At 46.4% G+C, this 19,199-nt stretch overlaps 1 protein-coding gene across 3 annotated transcripts in view; it reads right to left on the bottom strand.

The window, feature by feature from the left end:
* The window catches only part of SMOC2 (SPARC related modular calcium binding 2), a 198,333-nt gene that overhangs the window by 135,074 nt on the left and 44,060 nt on the right, over positions 1 to 19,199 (bottom strand). For all 3 annotated transcript variants that reach the window (XM_077120876.1, XM_077120877.1, XM_077120878.1), the window contains exon 2: positions 7,103 to 7,274. In XM_077120876.1, coding sequence (XP_076976991.1) covers positions 7,103 to 7,274 — 172 coding nt within the window. The remainder of the gene's footprint in view (positions 1 to 7,102; positions 7,275 to 19,199) is intronic.

Below are 19,199 nucleotides of genomic sequence, written 5' to 3'. Positions count from 1 at the left end.
GGTATATGGTAGGAGTTTGAGTAGCAGTAGACGAAATCAATTATATTGAAACGGGTGAAACCCCTAAGGAATTTTCACATTCAAAAGTATTAAAATCTCCCTCCAGTTTTTAACATTCCTTTAAACTCTCATATGTTTAATGCACACTCATCATAGGCTAAGTTATGTGTCCCTATTTACAGAAATAAAAACATTAAACACACTCCCCAAATCATATTACCAGCTTTCCAGTTCCTCAATTTCTTTTGGTAGAACATAAGTTTACTACATTCTCCCTTAAAGCTTCATTTACAGGCTGTACATACCTGCCGTAATTTTATTTTCACCCTTTATGCTTCCTGTAGCTAAATTAAAATTGAGGAGTTCCTCACGTTTCCAATGGAATTGTTGAGGCTTTACTGTAGACACTTTATTTCTGTCTGAATATCAAATCAAATCCTCAGAATGTATCACAGTTTTTCCACTCGTAGTAATTTGTAAACTATGGCCAATGTCTATCTTCTAGAAAACCTACAACAGCAGTAAGTTATAATGTTAATATTTTAATTAAGTCAAATTATTAATTTAACCTTTTTCTAATCAAAGCATTTAATCACTTTACTTATTCTGGCACAGAAAACATGTTGATGCAAATTTGGTCATATGTGTTTGGAAACACTTCGCACTTCCCTAAGAGAGCAGGGACTTTGTAAATAAAGAATTCATCATTGTGCTTTAGCAAATCCCCTAAAACCTAGTGACAGGTTTTTAGTCAATTTTTTTTTATTTTATTATTTGAGTAGAAGGCTAATAATAATGAGTTTTATAAGCAATTTACTGCAACCTGGTTATTGAAGTTTTTCTCTCAATTGCAAAGTAAAATAGAATCTTTTTCCAATGGGATAACAAAACTTCTTTACCTATGAAGATACTCTGTTGGTGTTGTTGTTTTTCTTGTATTTTATCCTTATCTATAGGCTATAAACTAGAAATAAACAACAATGGTTATTTCTAATGATGGTTTCCTTTTAAACAGGAAGCAAATAATTTCCTACTTTGTTAAAATCACTTAAAACAAGATGAAGCAATAATTGGAAGAGACAGATATGCTGAACATTTTATACAAGAGAATGTTGGAGAGCAGTTAAAAAGGACAGAGAAACCTTGAGCAAAACAAGGTTCATTAGAGGGTGATGTTTACAGGAGACCCTGAACTTGAGGCCCCACAGCTCAGAGCTGTCTGTTACAGAATAGGATAGCAAAAAAACCTTAGACCAAAAAAAAAAAAGGGAACAGAGTTTTTCTTTCTTAACTCTTCTTGCGTTCATTTTCCAAGATGTTTTAGAAATAGAGCATCAAGAGTTCAATGCCTTCAACACGTCTCTAATTGTGGCAGAAACCTTCGCGAAGTATGTGATTATTTTATATAATACTGAGTGAAAGGCTGGACTGGATGTTTTCCCAGATGACAGGCCCTACATGCACTGTGGATCTGGAAGAGTTTTTAAACGGTTATGATGCTGATTACGGTTATGTAAAAGCTCTGGGGTCAAGAGACATCCACTGCTGGTCCTCACTGCCCAGGGCAGGCCTGCCACACACACCACCGGCCTTAGGACGGTTGAATGAATGAATGGCAACCAGAGAAAAGAAGCATATTCCTTAAATTTTCACGTTAAATAAGTTTCATCATCCTAATTCATAAGGACAAAATAAAAATTATATGAGGAAAGCTCTGGTTACAAAACCAGACCTGCAAAATCATAAAGGAAAAAAATTTAGAAAGACAGCAAATTACAGCAAGCATTTATTAGAGAATTCAATCAAGTTTTGTAATGCTTACTAGAAACAATCAATCACGGCATTTTCCATAATTAATAACTACAGTTGTAAATACATTAAAACAGGCCATTAGACACCAAGTCCTTTTTTTATGAAGTTTGATTATAACCTTCCCAAAGGCAGAAACAGTCTTAGAGCTGCATGGCAATTCTTCCTAGCTCTACTGATTAATTATTTTTTGAGATTATAGTTATGCTACAGCAGAGACAGAACTTTTTTCTTTCTTGTAACATTCCAGAAATATTCTATTGTGTTTCTGATCCCGGCTTGAACACGAGACCAATGCAGTACCTCTTGTTACATCTATTTAGTCTATAAGGAAGGACAGTTCTAAACATCAGACCTATTTAGAACACCATAAAAGAGTGAAGGTAAACATGAGCTGGGTCGAGTTCCTGCAAGAAACCAGTGCAGATAGGATTAAAAAGTCCGGAGAGGCAGTGCGTGGGCTGACTGCTCCAGCCCGGGCACCAATGCCAGCGGGGAGGTCCCCAGAGCCCGGGGCAGGGACCCGGCAGAGGAGAGCTTGAGAGCAGGAAGAGCCCCCAGCCCACAGGCTTCTTCCACGGAGGGAACGGATGGCAACCACCAGCTCACTGACCGCTCACAGACCGCCCTCTCTAGGCCCTGTGCCGCTGCGGGGTCGTGAGGTCTCGGTGGAGTCCAGAACCTCACAGATTGTCCCGTGTCCCGTGTCCCTCAAAGACCACAGCGGCAGAAGCCTCCGAAGATGGGCAGCTGATGGAGCACTCTAGACGTTCCTGTGCTCCCTGCTCTGAAAAATTTGTCCGATTTGGACAAATCTTCAAAGAAAAAGAATTCCTGGAGTTCATTTGATCCAAGTCTCTGATTTCAGGGACGTGAAGCGGGGCGAAGGAGCTGCGTGGAGCCACCCGGCTCACTGGAGATCCGGGAGGGCGCCCGATGCGCTGCTGCGCGCGCGGCCCAGCGGCCCCACCGTGAGACCACCTGGGAGGCGCGGCTGGTGCTGCCTCTCCTCCAGGACGCGGTGCGGCCGGCCTGGGCTGGCCCGGGGGCAGCGTCCGCAGGCGGCTCTCCTGAGGCCCTCCACGCCCACCTGGAGAAATCCGCGGCACGCGGTGCCTCCTCTTTGGGTGGAAAAGGGGAGAAAAGACGATTACTGCTGAACAGGCCCGCTGAGGCGTTACTAGGTCGCATGGGAACTGGCCACCAAGCGAGGTTTCACAGCACCTTGCTTTAAAAACAAATAATCGAGGGCGCGCGTCCCAGCTACTGAACCCGGTGGGGCGATTCACCCGTCAGGGCTTCACGGAAAGGCCCCTGGAGAGCCTCGTTCGGTCCCCGCGGGTCGAGCCCGGCCCCTGGCTTAATATCCTCCGTCCCTGCAGAACTCTGCACACCCAGGAGCCTGGCTTCTCTTTGCGCTGGATTTTAAAGCGTGCGAGCTGGTCTCGGCCTCGTCCGACACCACCGTCCTGCAGGCTGGTGTCCCTCCTACGGACGAGGAATGAACTGCACCTGCCCCTCGTGCTCGGCTCCAGGAGGCCAGAGCTCTGGATTTTTTCCTTGAGAGTTCTGTCGGAGATAGGCCTCCCTGGAGCTTGGCGCGCATCGGTAGCTTGTGCCACGCAGTGTGTGCAGAGGTGTGAGCTCTCGGCCAGAACGCCTGGTTCCCGTGAACGTGCTGTTTCTGACCCTGGAAGACTTTGCTCACTCACAGCAAGTCCACGTTCTTCATTGCAAGGCATCCACCATTGGAAAGACCAAGGGGGAGGTGGGGGGGGGGGCAGGAGGTGGCGCTCTGCCCTGGGCCGCCCCGCCGCCCTTCAGCCTCATGGTCCCTTTCCGTGTGCCCCGACGTCCCCCACGTATGGCACCAAGTGGGCTGTGGGGTGTGCCAGTCGGACATCGGGGGTGAAAGGGGGCAGCTGGTCGGCAGGGAGACAGGCCTGCAGCAGGGAGTCGCCCCCTCTCTGCGGGCCCGCTGTGGGGAGAGCCCAGGGTGGCTGCGGTTCCCGATGAAAACCCCAGCCGCGAACCTGAAACGGCTGCTTGGAGCCCGCCCGAGGCAGGCGGGCCCTCCTCCCCTGCCGATGCCAGCCGAGGCCAGACACACACACACACCCCCACCCCGCCTGGAGCATTCCCCGCCCAGATGATGCACCTGCGGCCCCAGGCCTGCACCCCACCCCCCACCCCCACACACCCCCGCACAGACGCGCGCCCGCACACACACATACCCGCACAGACTCACCCACGGCCCAGGCCTGCACCTGCTGCCAGGTGCCTCAACAACATATGCTGTGTTTTTAGCAATCTCTTTTAAACGAATTTCCGATCCCTTTTGTCTGTCCTTGGCAGCTGCAGTGCCAAAGAAACAGGAGGTTGAGGTGCACAGGTGCGTGCCCTTTCTTTTTGTTGGTATCCTTTCGATTTAAATTAAACTAATTTTTTGTGGAGTAGGCTTTATTTTCAAAAATCTGTGGTGTAAAATGGGTTCAGTGAAGCAACTAAAAATCTCAACTAAAGGAACTATCCAGAAAAACTAGATGACATCCAAATACAAATAAACCAACAGTGGGCACCAAAAACAGGCATCTGCGTTTAATGCGAATGTGCCCTTTGTCAACAAGGAAGCCAACTTTGCCCTGCTGGTGGCAATGGCCGAGACCTACGGACAGATGCTCGGGGAGACGGTCCACAGGAACCGTGAGATGACCACAAGAACTGGGTTCCACCCAGAAAGACAGACTGAAGTCCTCTAAGCTTCACCCGGTTGTCCCGGAAGACTCCGACCCTCAAAGGCAGCGCCTCCGGGGACGGCGGAGCTCAGACGCCTTCCCCATGACCTTCCACAGAAATGTCTGATAGGGGTATCTGAAGGAACATGGCAACAAAAATAAAAGGAAAATAAAACTCGAACTGTGATGAGACTATTTGATCTCCTCCACTTTTTTCAGAGGACAAAACTTCACAAACAGGTACTTCTCCGGTGTTCTCTTAAGAGTAGGTCACCTACTATTTAAATTTACTTTTAAATGGCTTCTTGTTTCTAACACAGATAGCTGAGGCATGTAACTCCAATCAAGGCATAAAATTGCATCTAAATTTTTCTTATATTCATGTGTTCAGTACACCCTAACTCGATGTAGGATGAGAGAACAGATACGCGTTATTTAATGTCACCTTTCCATAATTCATGATCCTGCAGTTTCCTGTGGTGAACCGTACTTTAAAACATTTTAATCCTCAGGCAACTGTCTGGGGAACCGCAGTCCTTCTAGTGAGGTGACAGAACTCTGAGAGTCATGTGTGGCTGAGAAAAACCAGGTGAAAGTGAACAATCTGTTCCTATTGGGCATTTTAAATAAATATTTGATTTACAAATAAACGGGCTGGCTCATTCTTTGTCAAATGCAAGGTCAAGTTTCTCATGGGGGCAGGGGTGCGCGTGGGAGGCGAGGCGGGGCAGCCCCATGGGGGTCGGGGGGACCCCCTTCACCCCACCTAGGCAGCTGCTCCTCCAGCCCCACCACTCGCGCTGTCTGCACTGCTGTGGTGCTCTGAGCACCCTGTCCCTGCCAGACCCTCAGCGCCACCACAAAAGACAGCGAGGGTCCTACAAACCATGCAAGGTGACTCCCAATCTGTCAGCAGAAAACCCTACACAGCCCTGCACCCTGAGGCGTGCCTGGTGACTGCACCTAGCCGAGAGCAAAAAATGGGACTGTTTTTCTGGTAGAAAACCGAATCCTTTCATTGTCCTCTGGAATCTATGGAGGAAATCAGCTCCTGCACTCTCAGTACCTAACGTCGATTCGTGCCCATCTTCTTTCTGTCCACACCTTTCTAGGGCTTTCCATTGCCCACAAGATAGGTGCAGACTCCCAAATCTGGTAGTCAAGCTCTCCATGGTCTGCCTGGGCCGCGTCTCCCGGGCCCCTTCCTCCCACGCCCTGGCCCGGCCCTGGGCTTGGCTTCTGCTCGGATCTGTCCGCGGCTCGTGGGGCGTCTGCTGGGAGAACCATCAGCGGGCGGACATTTACAAGTAGCGTTCTTTTGCCCCCAAAATGAGAATGGAATGCTCTAAATTCTGCAGTATGGATCTCGCCCACACACTAACGGGCATCCATTTTCCCCCCAGTAGCTTTGCGGGAGGAGCAATCCATGTACTTGACCTTATACCCTGGCCTTTCTATAGCCTCAAGTGCCAAGTGTCCTGAAGTACTTTAACTCTGAACAAGTCACGATGGCAGAAAAAATCCACAATAATGTGTAGTCATCAGTGGGGCTAAGGGGAAGCCTGGGCTCCAAATCTTAGCGCCTGCAGGATGCTGCACGGAAACCGGTTAACAGGGAAATGGGTTATCTGAGTCAAGCTGCAGGCGCCAGGCTGAGCCCTCTGCGGCCCGCTGCTGCAGGTGCTAAATCTGAGTATGTCACTGATACGAAGCGCTTTTCTGCTAATGCCAGTGTCCCTAGGTCTAAAGAATATGGCAAGATTCATCTTTGTCATCTAAAGACGAGAATCAAACCTGTTCAGCTACTATTATTTTGGATTGATTATAAAAGGAAGAGCAAATTTATTCAAAAGCATGTTAAGTCTGATGCTGAGACAACACATTCCTAGCAGTTTTGGTCGCGGTGGTGTTATTTTACTTTGTTGCATTGTGTTGTTTTCAGATGAATCTTGGAGCTAATGGTGCAAAAAATGGTCTCAAATGAGTTTTCAGTGTGTGGTCTTTTTTTCTGAAAGCTGTTTGAAAAAAAGTATTTTGCTGAGAGTCAAACCCTTCATTAACGTAAGATGCATTTCAGTGTTTTGCTTTACACATGTTAACTGCCTCTAAATCTGATACTTAAATCAGGAAAATGAAAAATTACAACTGTGAATAAGCACCAAAGAAACCACTGATAACTGCACAGGCAATAGTATACACATCCCATTTCCTAAGAAGAGAGAAAAGGGTCAAAAGAGCCAGTAATATAACTTTCGTGAGAATAATCTTAGAAGACTGGAAAAATCTGAGATACTTGTATAGATTGGTTTCACGATGACACAAGACATTCTAAAAAGAAAGAGCTTTAAATGAATATTTTTCAAATACACACAACTCTGCTCTTAAAATTCAAAGAAATTAATCTTTTTCCTTAAGTGCTTGGGAAGAAAATTCACAAACACAAAACTCATAAATTTTTAAACAGTAGAAAGTTTGCAAAGGTGGAAATAAAATGCACATATAAACATTTTTAAGACTGATCTACCAATCTTTAAATGAATAAACAAACAACAACTCACCCTTGCAATTTCCTCGGTAAGCAATTTCTAGCTGAGGGTCTTTGCATTTAGCTCGTTGAAATTCGCAGCGCGATAAGAAGGTCCTTCCATCAGAAGCACAGAGAGGTTTCTGAGTAGATCCCCCACAGTCCATGCTACAGTCTTTGTCTTTATCTTGGTCAACTCTCAAAAACTTTGGGGGAGAAAAAGAAGCCAGACAACTTTAAAGAAATATTCTCTAGAGCAGTTGAAAAGAGAAGTGTACATAAAGGTCACTTAATAGGCAGAGAATAAAGCAGCAAGGAATGGCATGCTTCAGTTTTTAATCATGGCAACATCATCTAAATCTCTTTGAAAATGCTAAGCCATGAGCCCATCACCTGTTTAAAACGCCTTATGATTTAATAATTCTCTAATTAGGTATTTTATGGCTGAATCTCTTAATGCAATACCAAATGGCAAATGAAACAGTTTATCTCTGCTATGATATGTACACATATTCTGTTTTATCTTTAACTGGTTGAATAGCAATGCTTTTCTTTTAATTGGCAATTGTATTTGCTCATTGACTTCAACATTCAACTTGTTTTACCATCATTTTACAAGTTACAAGTGTCAGGAAGGTCTACTGTTTGCAATTGACATGAAATCGTTCCTAACTTAAATGACTTCTGGGCAGATTCATTACCTACTTGACTGGACTAGATCATCATTCTCTGCATAAATGTTTACTGAATAAGGGAATGAATGCATGCCCAGGATGAAGCTTCCTTATTTCCATGGAAACACCCAATAACCCGTACACTTCAGCCACTGTGCACACAGGTGGCATTTAGGAGGGTGGGAATGGAGGGGCTGCGTGTCACCCAAAGGAGTCATTTTTGGTGGCCTGTGGCCACTTCACACCGTGCACTTTCCAGGTACCTTGGCCTTCCAGGTTATTAGTCCTTGGCCCTCAGCTCGGGAGCCGATGGGTGGCCCACTGAGGTCGGATTCCGACCCTGGTGTCCCCCCCACCCTTTCTCCTGGGATAACTGACAAGGTTTCCTGCTCACTGGCTCTCCATCTCAGCCTGCCCACCCCTGCTCCACCCTGCGCAGCCCTGCGCCTCCCCAGGCCAAGCCAGACACGGGAAGCCGGGGCTCAAGGCAACACTTAGGAAAGGTGTGCACCGCGGGACACGATGGAATTGCACAATCCTTTATCATCAGAATATCGCCTGCCTGTCCTACAAACGTATTTTCTCCAAATTATGTAGTGGTTGAAATACATCACAAAAGAAAAGAAAAGAAAACTCCAGAACTGCAGTTATTCTTAATCTGTGGTAGCTTTCAGCCTTTCTTTGTACTGTGGGTATCTACTCAGGTTTGTTGGCATTGTTTATCCCAGAATATTCCTGGGGAGGGAGATCCCTTGGGATGAGACAGCCCATCACTTCTTCCAGGCTGAGCTGGAGGGAAAATAGGAACGGGGGTTAGCAAAATTCAGGAACCCTGTCACCTTGCTCCCCCATCAGTTACAGAGAAAAAAGAAATTCTCAAGCTCAGGATGCTTCATTCCTCAAAAAGATACCAAAACTCATCCCCTTGAGACCTTGTATGCCCAACCGGCTCTGTTAATAAAAGAGTCAACAACTGAAACTGGAGTAAAGGCAGTGTAGGGGCAATGGAGGGAGGAAGCGCCGGGGGAAACCACCCGATGGGGTTCTCAGGGAAGGACCAGTAGTCGGGAAGGGGTGGATAATCATGTCCACACTTGTTCATTTGAGAGCCATGTGATCAGCACCCAGAAGTGACAGGCCCCTTCGTGGCAGGGAAACCTCTAGGAAAAAGATGAGCCTTATTTTTCAAATGTCTCCAGTTTCCAGCAGCATGCTCTAATTTTTCCTAAGGATAAGTTCACCTACTAAAATAATACTTATTTTAGCTGATATGCAAATGAAAATAGAACATTGCCTTTTCTAGGTTGTGCAAAACAATCAGTGCTTTCACTTAAAGATGCACAGAGCAAGCGCACAAATGCCACCCATCGGATTCTGTCACTAAGGAGCTTCAACATCCATTTTGCATTTCGCCTGAAATACACTCTAATTTTCTAGCAATGAATGTATATCCAAACCAAGGCATCCTCCACCAAAAATGTCTGCAGCCTGAGGTAGGAAGCAGGAGAGCCCTACAACTTCCATAAGAAAAGGACCCATCCAGGAATCACAAGTTGGAAGAACTGTCCCTTAGGGGTCACCCACCCACTGAAATATTGCACTTGAGAAGTTCGACTCGTTCTCCTAATACGTAGCTGGACCAGCGAGGTTTAGCACAGCACAAGAGGCAGACAAGGAAAAACATGAAGAAATAGATTTGAATACATAAAACTTTCAGGACAAATCACAGAACCCCTGGTCTCAAACAGGAGCTGGCTGTGTAATTGGCTCTACTATTTTTAGATGAACAGACAGAACACCCTAAATCCGGTTCATTTTTATGTTTAAGCAATGATCTATTTACATTTCCTGAAACTCTCAGTGAGGAAACACAGATGACAAAGGGTCTAGGACATGGTAATTATCATATTCTCCAAATGGAAAAAGGCACCTTCTACGTCTTTTATTATTAAAAAAGAGCTGGTATTCAGGCATTTGAAATTTGACCATAATTATTGATAATTTAATAGTATAGTCCTAACAGCAGAAGTGTTCTTTGTCAGAAATAACAGAACACACTTTATGCACATATTTTCCAACTACCCGTTTTTTAACGACAATTAAATTCTAAGGGAGACAGTAAGTCCATAGAGAAAAATAAAGTTTTAGCAATGTTTTTTTTAAAAGCAGAGTCCACTAAAAGAAAATAAAATATTCCTATTCTAAAGAATTTCCTATTAAAGGAATTTGGTTACGTGTCTTCAAATTAGTTCAAAATAAAGGGCACTTTGCCAATTCAGAGAGAAATAAATTGGATTTTGGTTTTTAAATTAAAAAAAAAACCAGAAAACTCAAAGTTACAGGGATTTCCCATTTCTTTTATATTCACAAAGCAGTGCAGTTTGCCTGGGTGCAATTATTATATAAAAAGCCACAGAAGATGCCTATGAAGTGTCATCTTTGGACATGAAGCCACTTGTCAATTACAAATTTCAAAGTCAAATACAAATGAATCAAAAACATAACGTATGTTTTTCTTAATAGACATATGGGTTTAAGCCAGAAGGAAAAGTTGAAGCAAAACCAAAATATGTAAGAAAAGTTTTAAATCTTAGCATGGATGAATTTTCCAACCAGAAGAATTGATTCTTCAATTACTGGTTTTCTGAAGAAGATTATGTGATGGGCTAACATTAAGAAAAACCACCACTGACAAATCAAGTCCCATAGCGATAGGACTCACAGAGCAGGAAATTTCTAAAGGTGGCATCCAGGCACGTCTGCTACTCTCAGCAGGGAGGAACGGGCACAAACACTAAGAGAATAAGAAAAAATGGAGGTAGGGGCTCAGCAGATCCAAGCAGGTCTTGGGAATTGGTTTTGAAAGTAACTGCAGGGGAAAGAAGTGTTACAAATGCAAGACTGTTTTACACCAGAGTTTCTCCATTTTGAAGTTTCTCAGGTTTCAGGAAAGATTTCTCTATATTTTTGGTAAAGTTGAGAACCTAAATCTATGGCTTAAATGTGGAAATTATTTTTAGAACCTGCACTCTGCAGCTAATATTAAAGTCAAACGACTGGCCACGAGGATACTTTCTTGGCTTCTTGTGTACACAGGTATGTATGCATTCACTCACTCATTCACGAGATCAAAGTAACTTAAGTCAATATGTAGGTATATTTTTAAAAGACATTACTTCGGTATTTTTACTGTCTTTGCTTTTTCACACCCTTTACTTATGGATAAAGCCTCATCTTTTTAAGATAGCTCACAAATAAGATTCGGTTTGAACTGAATTTTTTGAATAATTATTGAGCGACAGCTCTCTGCAAGGCATTTTATGTGCCTCCATGAGGATGGGAATTCAATGATAATTAATACCCAGGTCCTGATCTAGTGGACATTAAAATCTAAAAGTCAGCAAATAGAAGACTAAAAATAAGTATTGTAAAAAAAAAAAGTAAGTATTGTGAAAGGTGTGTAAAGTAGAATATAAGTGTCAGAGATTTAGAGGTGAGATTAGTTTAATCTGATTTGGGAATATGCAAAATTTCGTAAAAGCTCATCTATGAACAGTAGAGAAGCCTTGGAGAGAGGGAACCTCGGGAGACAGACCAATACAAGCAAATGTATAAACATCAAAAATGTGAAGAAATCAGAAGGGAGTGTATTTTAAATAATTCTAATATACAGTGCTTTAGTTTCCCAGCTGCTAAAACAAAATACCATACATTGGATTGTCTTAACAACAGGAATGTATTGGCGCACAGTTTCAACAGCTAAAGGCTGGCTTCCCCCCGGGTGGGCGTCTGCGGACGGCCCAGCAATCTTGGGGGCTCCAGGGTTTTCCAACATGTGGTGACGCTCGCGCCTGCATCTTCTCCTTTCTCCCCAGTGTTCCCTTCACTTCTGCCTTCAGGCTGCTTCCTGCAGCTGCTCTTCGAGCCCAGTTTCCATAATATAATCCTCCTCATTCCGTCCAGGCACATCTTAGCCAATAGCATCTTCAAAGGTCGTATTTATGAACGGGCTCCGGGCTGCGGGACAGAGGTGGCCCTGGCCGCTGCTTTGGGGCTCCCCACCTCTGCAGCTGGAGTGCACTGAGGAACTGTGGCACTCACCTGCTCACCAGAGGCTGAGGGGAAAATGATGCAGACAGAGAAAGCAATGAGCAGGTCTCATTCAGTCAAGCAGAAAATTCTGATTTTTTCATTACTACAGCACACATATGATGCCAATAAACAAATTTCTTATAGAATCTGGCCAATTTTTTGGCAATTTTTAATGACTTGGACCAATTAGCAACATTTATGGATGCTAACTCTCCGTCCACTTAAATTGGTTTCACTCAGGATAATTACTAGGCAATAGTATGCTGTAATCATCTATTTTTTTTTTCTTGCACAGGCAGGCAACAGGAATCAAACCCGGGTCTCTGGCATGGCAGGCGAGCACTCTGCCACTGAGTCACCGTGGCCGGCCCTGCAATTGTCTTTTCACAAAGGAGATTGAGAATTGGTGTTGGCTCTCCATTGTTCCATCTCTACAATCTCTCTGAGACCCAATTCACCTACCTACAAGATGGGACAAATATTCTTCCTTGGCTTCCCACTGAAGCAGCTGTGATAAAAGAGAAAACGAGGCTTTATACACACAAATGATTAGGATGAAGGAAGCATCAAGAGGGGAAGTTCAGAGGCTCAGGGCACCCGCGCTATAAGGAATTGACCACAGAGAGTGTGAAATGGCCTCTGTCTTTAGGTGCTGCCCCTGTTTTGTATTTCAGGAACATTCTAGGGATGAAAATGAGGACATGAGGTGGGAGGGTCTTCAAAGGGCCTTAGGAAATCTAAGACCAAGTTCAAGGCTTGGTAAATCGCTCAATGAGGTAGGAAGTCAAAATGACTTCTCTCAACACCATCCCGCCAGGCCTCTTGATGCCTCTTCATCATATTTATGATCTGTGGGATTATAAAATTCAAAGGTAAATGTTTGAATGGTATAATTTTTTAGAAGATCTGGATAACTAATTAATGCTGTAAGCCCAGTAAATAAGCAGAAGGTGACCGATCTGTGCTGGGAAACTGTGGGAAGTCTACACTGGCAAGAGTCTGAGGTCGGATGGGATGGCACTGACTCTGGAATCCAGCCGTCTGGCTGTAACCTGGGACTAAACAAACCTTGGTTCCCTCATTTGGATACTGAAGGCAACAATAGTAACACCTATATCATAAGATTACTGTGAAAATAAAATGACACAATACATGAGAACATGTTTGGAAAAGCTATGCAGGCACTTTCTGCCATAAGCCCTTTTAGGCAGATCAATATCCGCACTGACTTAATGCTCAACTATATGCACTTTCACTTTTGTTAATTTTTTCAACATTCATACGAATTTCAGTTCTACCATATGAACACAAAGTAGCCCTCCTGTTTGCAATAGTTTTCCAAAAATAAACCAGTACTTTGAAGTGAAAAAGGGAGCTCCATTGGGTCAGAAAGATGCAGCGGGTTTTTCAAGGAAGCCTTGGAAACATGAGGGAAGATGTGGGAAAGCAAATCAGGCCCAGCCCCCTTGCCTGGGGGAGACCTAAGAGAGGAAAGGGATCCGGCCGCTCGCGGTGGCAGGTGGGGGCTCGTCCTTGTGTGCCAGCTGCTGGAATGCAGTATACCAGAAATAGAGTGGCTTTTAAAAAGGGGAATTTAATAAGTTGTCAGTTTACAGTTCAACGGCCAAGAAAATATCCCATGTCTATAAAAATGTCCAATCTAAGGCATCCAGGGAAAGATACTTTGGTTCAAGAAGGCCGATGAAGTTCAGGGTTTCTCTCTCAAGTGAGAAGGCACATGGTGAACATAGTCAGAATTTCTCTCTCATCTGGAAGGGCACATGGCAAGCATGGCGTCATCTGCTAGTTTTCCCTCCTGGCTTCCGGTTTCATGAAGCTCCCCGGGAGGCGTTTTCCTTCTTCATCTCCAAAGGTCGCTGGCTGGTGGACTCTGCTTCTCGTGGCTATGTCATTCTGCTCTGCTCTCTCCGAATCTGTTTCATTCTCCAAAATGTTTCCTCTTTTATAGGACTCCAGAAACTAATCAAGACCCACCCAAATAGGTGGAGAAATGTCATCACCTAATCCAGTTCAACAACCACTCTTGATTAAATCACATCTCCAGGGAGATGACTGGATTACAGTTTCAAACATACAGTGTTGAATAGAGATTATTCTGCCTTTATGAAATGGGATTTAGATTAAAACATGGCTTTTCTAGGGGACATACATGCTTTCAAACCAGCACAGGGCTGGAAAACTTGCCTCCACGCGAGGAGGTCCAGCACTGCCCCTTCGGCCTCCACGATGCTGTGAAGGGACATTCCATCCCAAAAGCCCCGCAGAAGCTGCCATCTTTGGGGGACCGCACGGTTTCCAGTGAGCTGGGGGTGACAAGGGGCTGGAGCTCAGGGCCTGCTATGGTGGGCACCAACAACAGCCCGCGGTAGGCACCAGGGCCAGGGCTCACTGCCCTTTGTCTCCTTGCACAGTGCTTCTTTACGCTGCCATCTGGGGGACACAAAACTCTCTAGAAGAGCTTTTATGGACCCTCGACCCAGGCCCACCCCCCCGACCCGGGTTTTCCCCCAATTCTCTCCGTTCCTGCTTGAACCCACGTTGTACAAGGTGAGTGTTTGGTGTCTGGCCCGCAGTCAGGATGGGCGTGTTCGGCTGTAGTTCTCCCCCGGGAAACTCTCTCCTTTCCAAAAATACTGCCTTTCCTTATTTCTTTTCCTTCTCTGTTCCTATTGATATTCATTTCAATGATCAAACTCGATATTTCTGCTTTTAGTGAGTGACCTATTCAAGACACCTCTTGAGATATTAACTTTTCCAGACTTACGATACTTGTGGTCCACTGGGAACGCTGCTATTCTAAACTTCTTCTTAATGAGCTATCCTGGGGATGGTGTATCTTACTGGGAGAGTTGTCCTTGGCAACCAGAAAATAAATACCTAACTTGGCACTTGGTGGTGATTCTGATGCAACTACACAAAAACCCCAGAGAGCACCGAGGTGGGAAACAGCTGCCCGAACAAGTCGGCCCCGCTGCGTCTCACCAGACCCCTGAACACCGCCCGGGGCTGGGGAGGCCCAGCGGGCAGGCCAGCCGGACCTGCACTGGTCTAGCGGCGGGGGAGTGCTCGTCTCCGGTCCAGAGTCTTAAAAAGACGCAAAACAAGCCGGATCAGCATTCCCCGCACGAGCCTTCCCCAGTGGCAGCTCGGGACTCACAGGTCCGAGGTGGAGGGAGCACTCAAGCTCTTGCCTTCCAGCACCCCCACCGTGGCAACGCTCCAGGGCAGCGATGCGCATGCGCGGGGAGGGGCCGGGCGGGGCCCAGCGCGGCTCTAGCTGGTGCTCAGTGAATACCACGACCCAGAAATGTGCACCTCGTACGGGAGTCACTGCGGGTTTCCCAGGCTGAATGCCGGGGGCGCGGGAAGCCTCCGGGAAACCTATGGCCCAGGTGTGAAGTGTGAGGTCCAACACACGTTCTGGCAGCAGCAAACCAGAACAGCACCCCTCAAACGCATCCCGTGGAGTTCTGTCCCTACCCGTCATCTTTCCCCGCCTGGGGCAAAGGTTTAAAACCAAGAAGTCCCACAGCTCTGAGGACCGGATGGTCCGGTGGCCTCAGCTCAGGCTGTCCCTGCAGGCCCACGCCCAAACCAGGCTCTCGGCCCCAGGGTGCAGAGGGGTGGCCGGGAAGCAGCGCCCACTGCGGCCCCGCACTCCCGTGGGCAGGCTCTGCCTCACCCATCCCGGGGACCCATGTGCGGTGACTGCTGGCAGGCAGGGGGCAGCGCCCGGGGACGGAAGGGGACGCCTCCCCCTCCGCAGACCCCTCTCCCTTGCTGCTGGCCGACCCCTCCCCCCTCAGAGGCACCCCTCCCCCTCACTGCCAGCCGACCCCTCCCCCCGCAGGCCCCTCCCCCTCCTGCCTGCTCCCCCCCCCCGCAGACCCCACGCAGCGCCCAGCACCCCTCCCCACCCACCCACTCACTTCCACACCGCCAGGACCAACATTTTTCAGTCTTACTTTTTATGCTTTAACTGCAGATTTGACTGACCTATAGCCACTTCTTTTAGATATTCTATCCAACGTACACAGAGTCTCACGGTGTCATCACCTGGTTGTGCCATCATCCTCACGCTCAATTTTACACCATTTCCACTGCCCTCAAAAGAAAAATAATGGGTAGACATAAAGAAAAACAAAACCCAAAACACCCTGTATCCTTTTTCCCCTATTATTGACCCCTGTAGCCTGTGGCTTGCAATAGGTGACTTTTCCCCAAAAGCCACTGTCACCACCTCTTTGCACATGTTTTGAAAGGAAGCCTTGAAAAGATGCGTGGAAAGGGAACAGGGGGATTTGTCACTAAAGCAGCGTTTCTATTCTGCTCTCCAAGCTCCTTCTTGGACTTTTCATTTCTCGTTGCTGGAATGAGAATCAATGGCAGCTAATAACTAGCATCATTGGATGTGGAGAATGGCTTACTGCCCCCCTCACCTTGGTCCAAATCTTAAAATTTATTCTTCACATTTTTAACACTTTTTGTTTATATTATGAGTTGGCCAGGGAACGGAATCCTGCAAAGAGACTTCTCTTCATAGTTCTTTGAAATGGAGCATCTGCAACTTTCAAATCACTACGCAAGACTGTTGTCATTATCAAAATGCGCGAGAACAACCCTGGAGAAAGGCCTGCGGGCGAGTGGAAGTCTTCACCCCACACCTCTCGGCTCTGCTGTCTCCTCACCACCTATGAGGTGGTGAAGTGTTTTCCTCACCTGTTCCCCAGGGGCTGGAATAGGAAAAATGCCGTCCCTGAGCTCTGGATAGGTAGATACATCTCCATGCAACAAAAGATGGCAGACTTGCAGGCTGGATCAGCAGCTCATGCTTTGACCTGCCTGGGGTCCAGCAGGGCTTTTGACGCACGGAGCATTTTTCCTCCTGAGGTGCACAGTCTAGCACGGAAGTCATTAGCCATGTGTAACTATTTAAACTCTAACCAAAATTAAAATTTCCGTTGCTCAAGTGAGCTAACTACTTAATTTCCTCAAGGGCCACCTGTGGCTTGCCGCTACTATATCAGATACTAAATATGACTACATATACTACATGCAGATTAGAGTACATTGCTATCATCACAGAAAGTTCTATTAGCACTATTGAGAAACAAGTTGTAAAAACATGATTCATTTCCTAAACCCTCTCCCTAACCCCCAACTGTTTCCCATAAAATGCTGGAGGAAAGAACAGATGCACTCAGACAAATAAAAATCAATCCCGCAGCAAAATTGCTAATTGAACAAATCCAAAATGCTGAGAAAAAGTCATAGCTTAAGAATTATCTTGAAAGCCTTACTTTCAATCACGGAGAAGATAGAAACATTCTAATTACAGGAGGATGTCCTGCTGGAAGGAGGTTTTTGTGGAGAGCATGAACGGGATTTGGAGGGACTTCAAAGACCTTTTAGAAGCTGATGGCAAGGAGCAGGAGAAACAGCGTTGGGCATGGGGATTTACTGGCAAGGAAGAGAAGACACAGCGCGTCTCTTCGAGAGGCAAATTGATTATTGCCAGGAGCCGAACACAGCTAACGTTCAGTGGACAGTTTCACAAGCAGTCACCTCCAGCATATGCTGAGTCCCAGGAGCACGTGTGTGAGTGTACGAGTGAGTGTGCAGGCCTGCGGAGACCCGGGCTTCCTGTCCCCGGCAAGGCCAGCGCGCCTGCGCCAAACACCAGCAGGGCAACCATTTCTAAAGTAGTCAGAATCACAGGATCCTACTACATCGTAAATGCCTGATCCACTTTCCATGAGGTTAGCAAAGCCTCACACGCACAGATTATCTGCATTTTACAGAGAAAACCAATGTTACAAAGTGACACCATGAGAAATTCAGATTCTCAGGACCATGTTTAGGGTTCTGGAATGATCCGCAAGGCCAGAGTGCTGATAAAATTCAGGAGAAGGGAGCCACCCTCATCTTTCAGTGTCAGAAAGAGAGAAATGTTGGGAAAGAAACTGAGCTTGGCTTGGGGTTTCCCGGAGGTCACGGACTGGCCGGTGTGGCCAGGGCGCAGGCAGTTCCGTGGGTGGAGCAGCGAACCCGGGACGAACCCTCAGGGCCAGCAAAGCCTCAAATTAGAGGGAGGCACCCGCGTGCAGGGCTCGGGCCGTCGCGGCTCGCTTCTGATCTTTCCATGACATGTGGAGCCCCTAATTTTATGATTCATTTAGAAGAGTAGAAATTCTTGCCCGAAGACAGATGTGTATTAGCTAACAGGTATCACCCTTCACCGTGACAGCATTATGTGATGTGCACAGTCTGCCCTGCTCGCTCTGGCCTCTGCCAGCCTGTACCCTGCCTGCTGGAGGTGCTCAGGGGGACCCTGCAGAAGCAGCCCAAAGGCTTCAAAAGGGTGGGGCAGCAACCTGCAGGCGGGCCTGTGCAGAGGGCGCAGGTGGAAGGGGTCTGCATGTCCATAAAACATACCCAGATTCCAAATGCCAATTAGGAATTTGGGGAGCTACAGACCAATGCATGCCTTCTGAGGAATAGGGGACAGCTATTCCTTCCATTTCTGAAGAATATGGAGTCTTCAGGGGAAAGGGGTGAAAAATCAATTCCTGCTTGCAGCAGTTTCCCACAATCTTTCAAAGTGGCCTGATTTTTAGAATTGGGGCTGCTCCCGTCTGCGGCCCTCCCCAGCCCTTTTTGGGAAAGAACTGCATGACACCCACATAAGAAAAGTTATGGCTCTTGACTTATGTCAGCCGCAAGTCCCAGGGCTCCCCATTCAGAAAATCAGTTCAATTTTAAGCAGATGAGTCAAATAGGTATTGCCTGCAGAAATAACACAGAGCTCGTTTCCCATGTACTTATAAAGTTTTCCCCTTCTTCTTGTAACGATAATGAGTCGAAAGAAATGTTTTCAATGTATGTTCATTCATCCAGAAGCACCTTGTTGGATTCTTTGAACCTAATAAAGCATTTGAGTTAACAACTAGGAAAATGCTAAGCGTTAAATTCGGAAATATAAGGGGGAAGACGAGATGAGACCTAACCACAGTTCTACACCTGTGCTGAGTGGATGAGGTTTCATGAGGTGTGAGCCTGCTGAGACCTACGGTGCCATCCCCAATTCCCCCAACTGGGGAGGAGGGAGAGGGGGAGGGCACAGCACCAGCCCCACCTGCTCAGCTACCTGGTTCCAGGGCTCGTCCTCTGCCATTTTATGACAAATAAAGGACTCAATAAGTCCACCCAGCATGCCTACGGGGAAACCACTCTTAATAGAATCTGGTGAAACTATTTCACACACTGGTATAACCCAGATTTATACCAGTGTGCCTGGCATGGTGTCAGAGCAAGAGGACAGCGAGGTTTACAATGGACACGGAC

This window comes from Tamandua tetradactyla, chromosome 11 (genome assembly GCF_023851605.1).
Source record: "Tamandua tetradactyla isolate mTamTet1 chromosome 11, mTamTet1.pri, whole genome shotgun sequence".
NCBI lineage: Eukaryota > Metazoa > Chordata > Mammalia > Pilosa > Myrmecophagidae > Tamandua > Tamandua tetradactyla.
The sequence above is the reverse complement of the archived record's forward strand: the minus strand, read 5'-3'. Positions and strand labels throughout refer to the sequence as shown.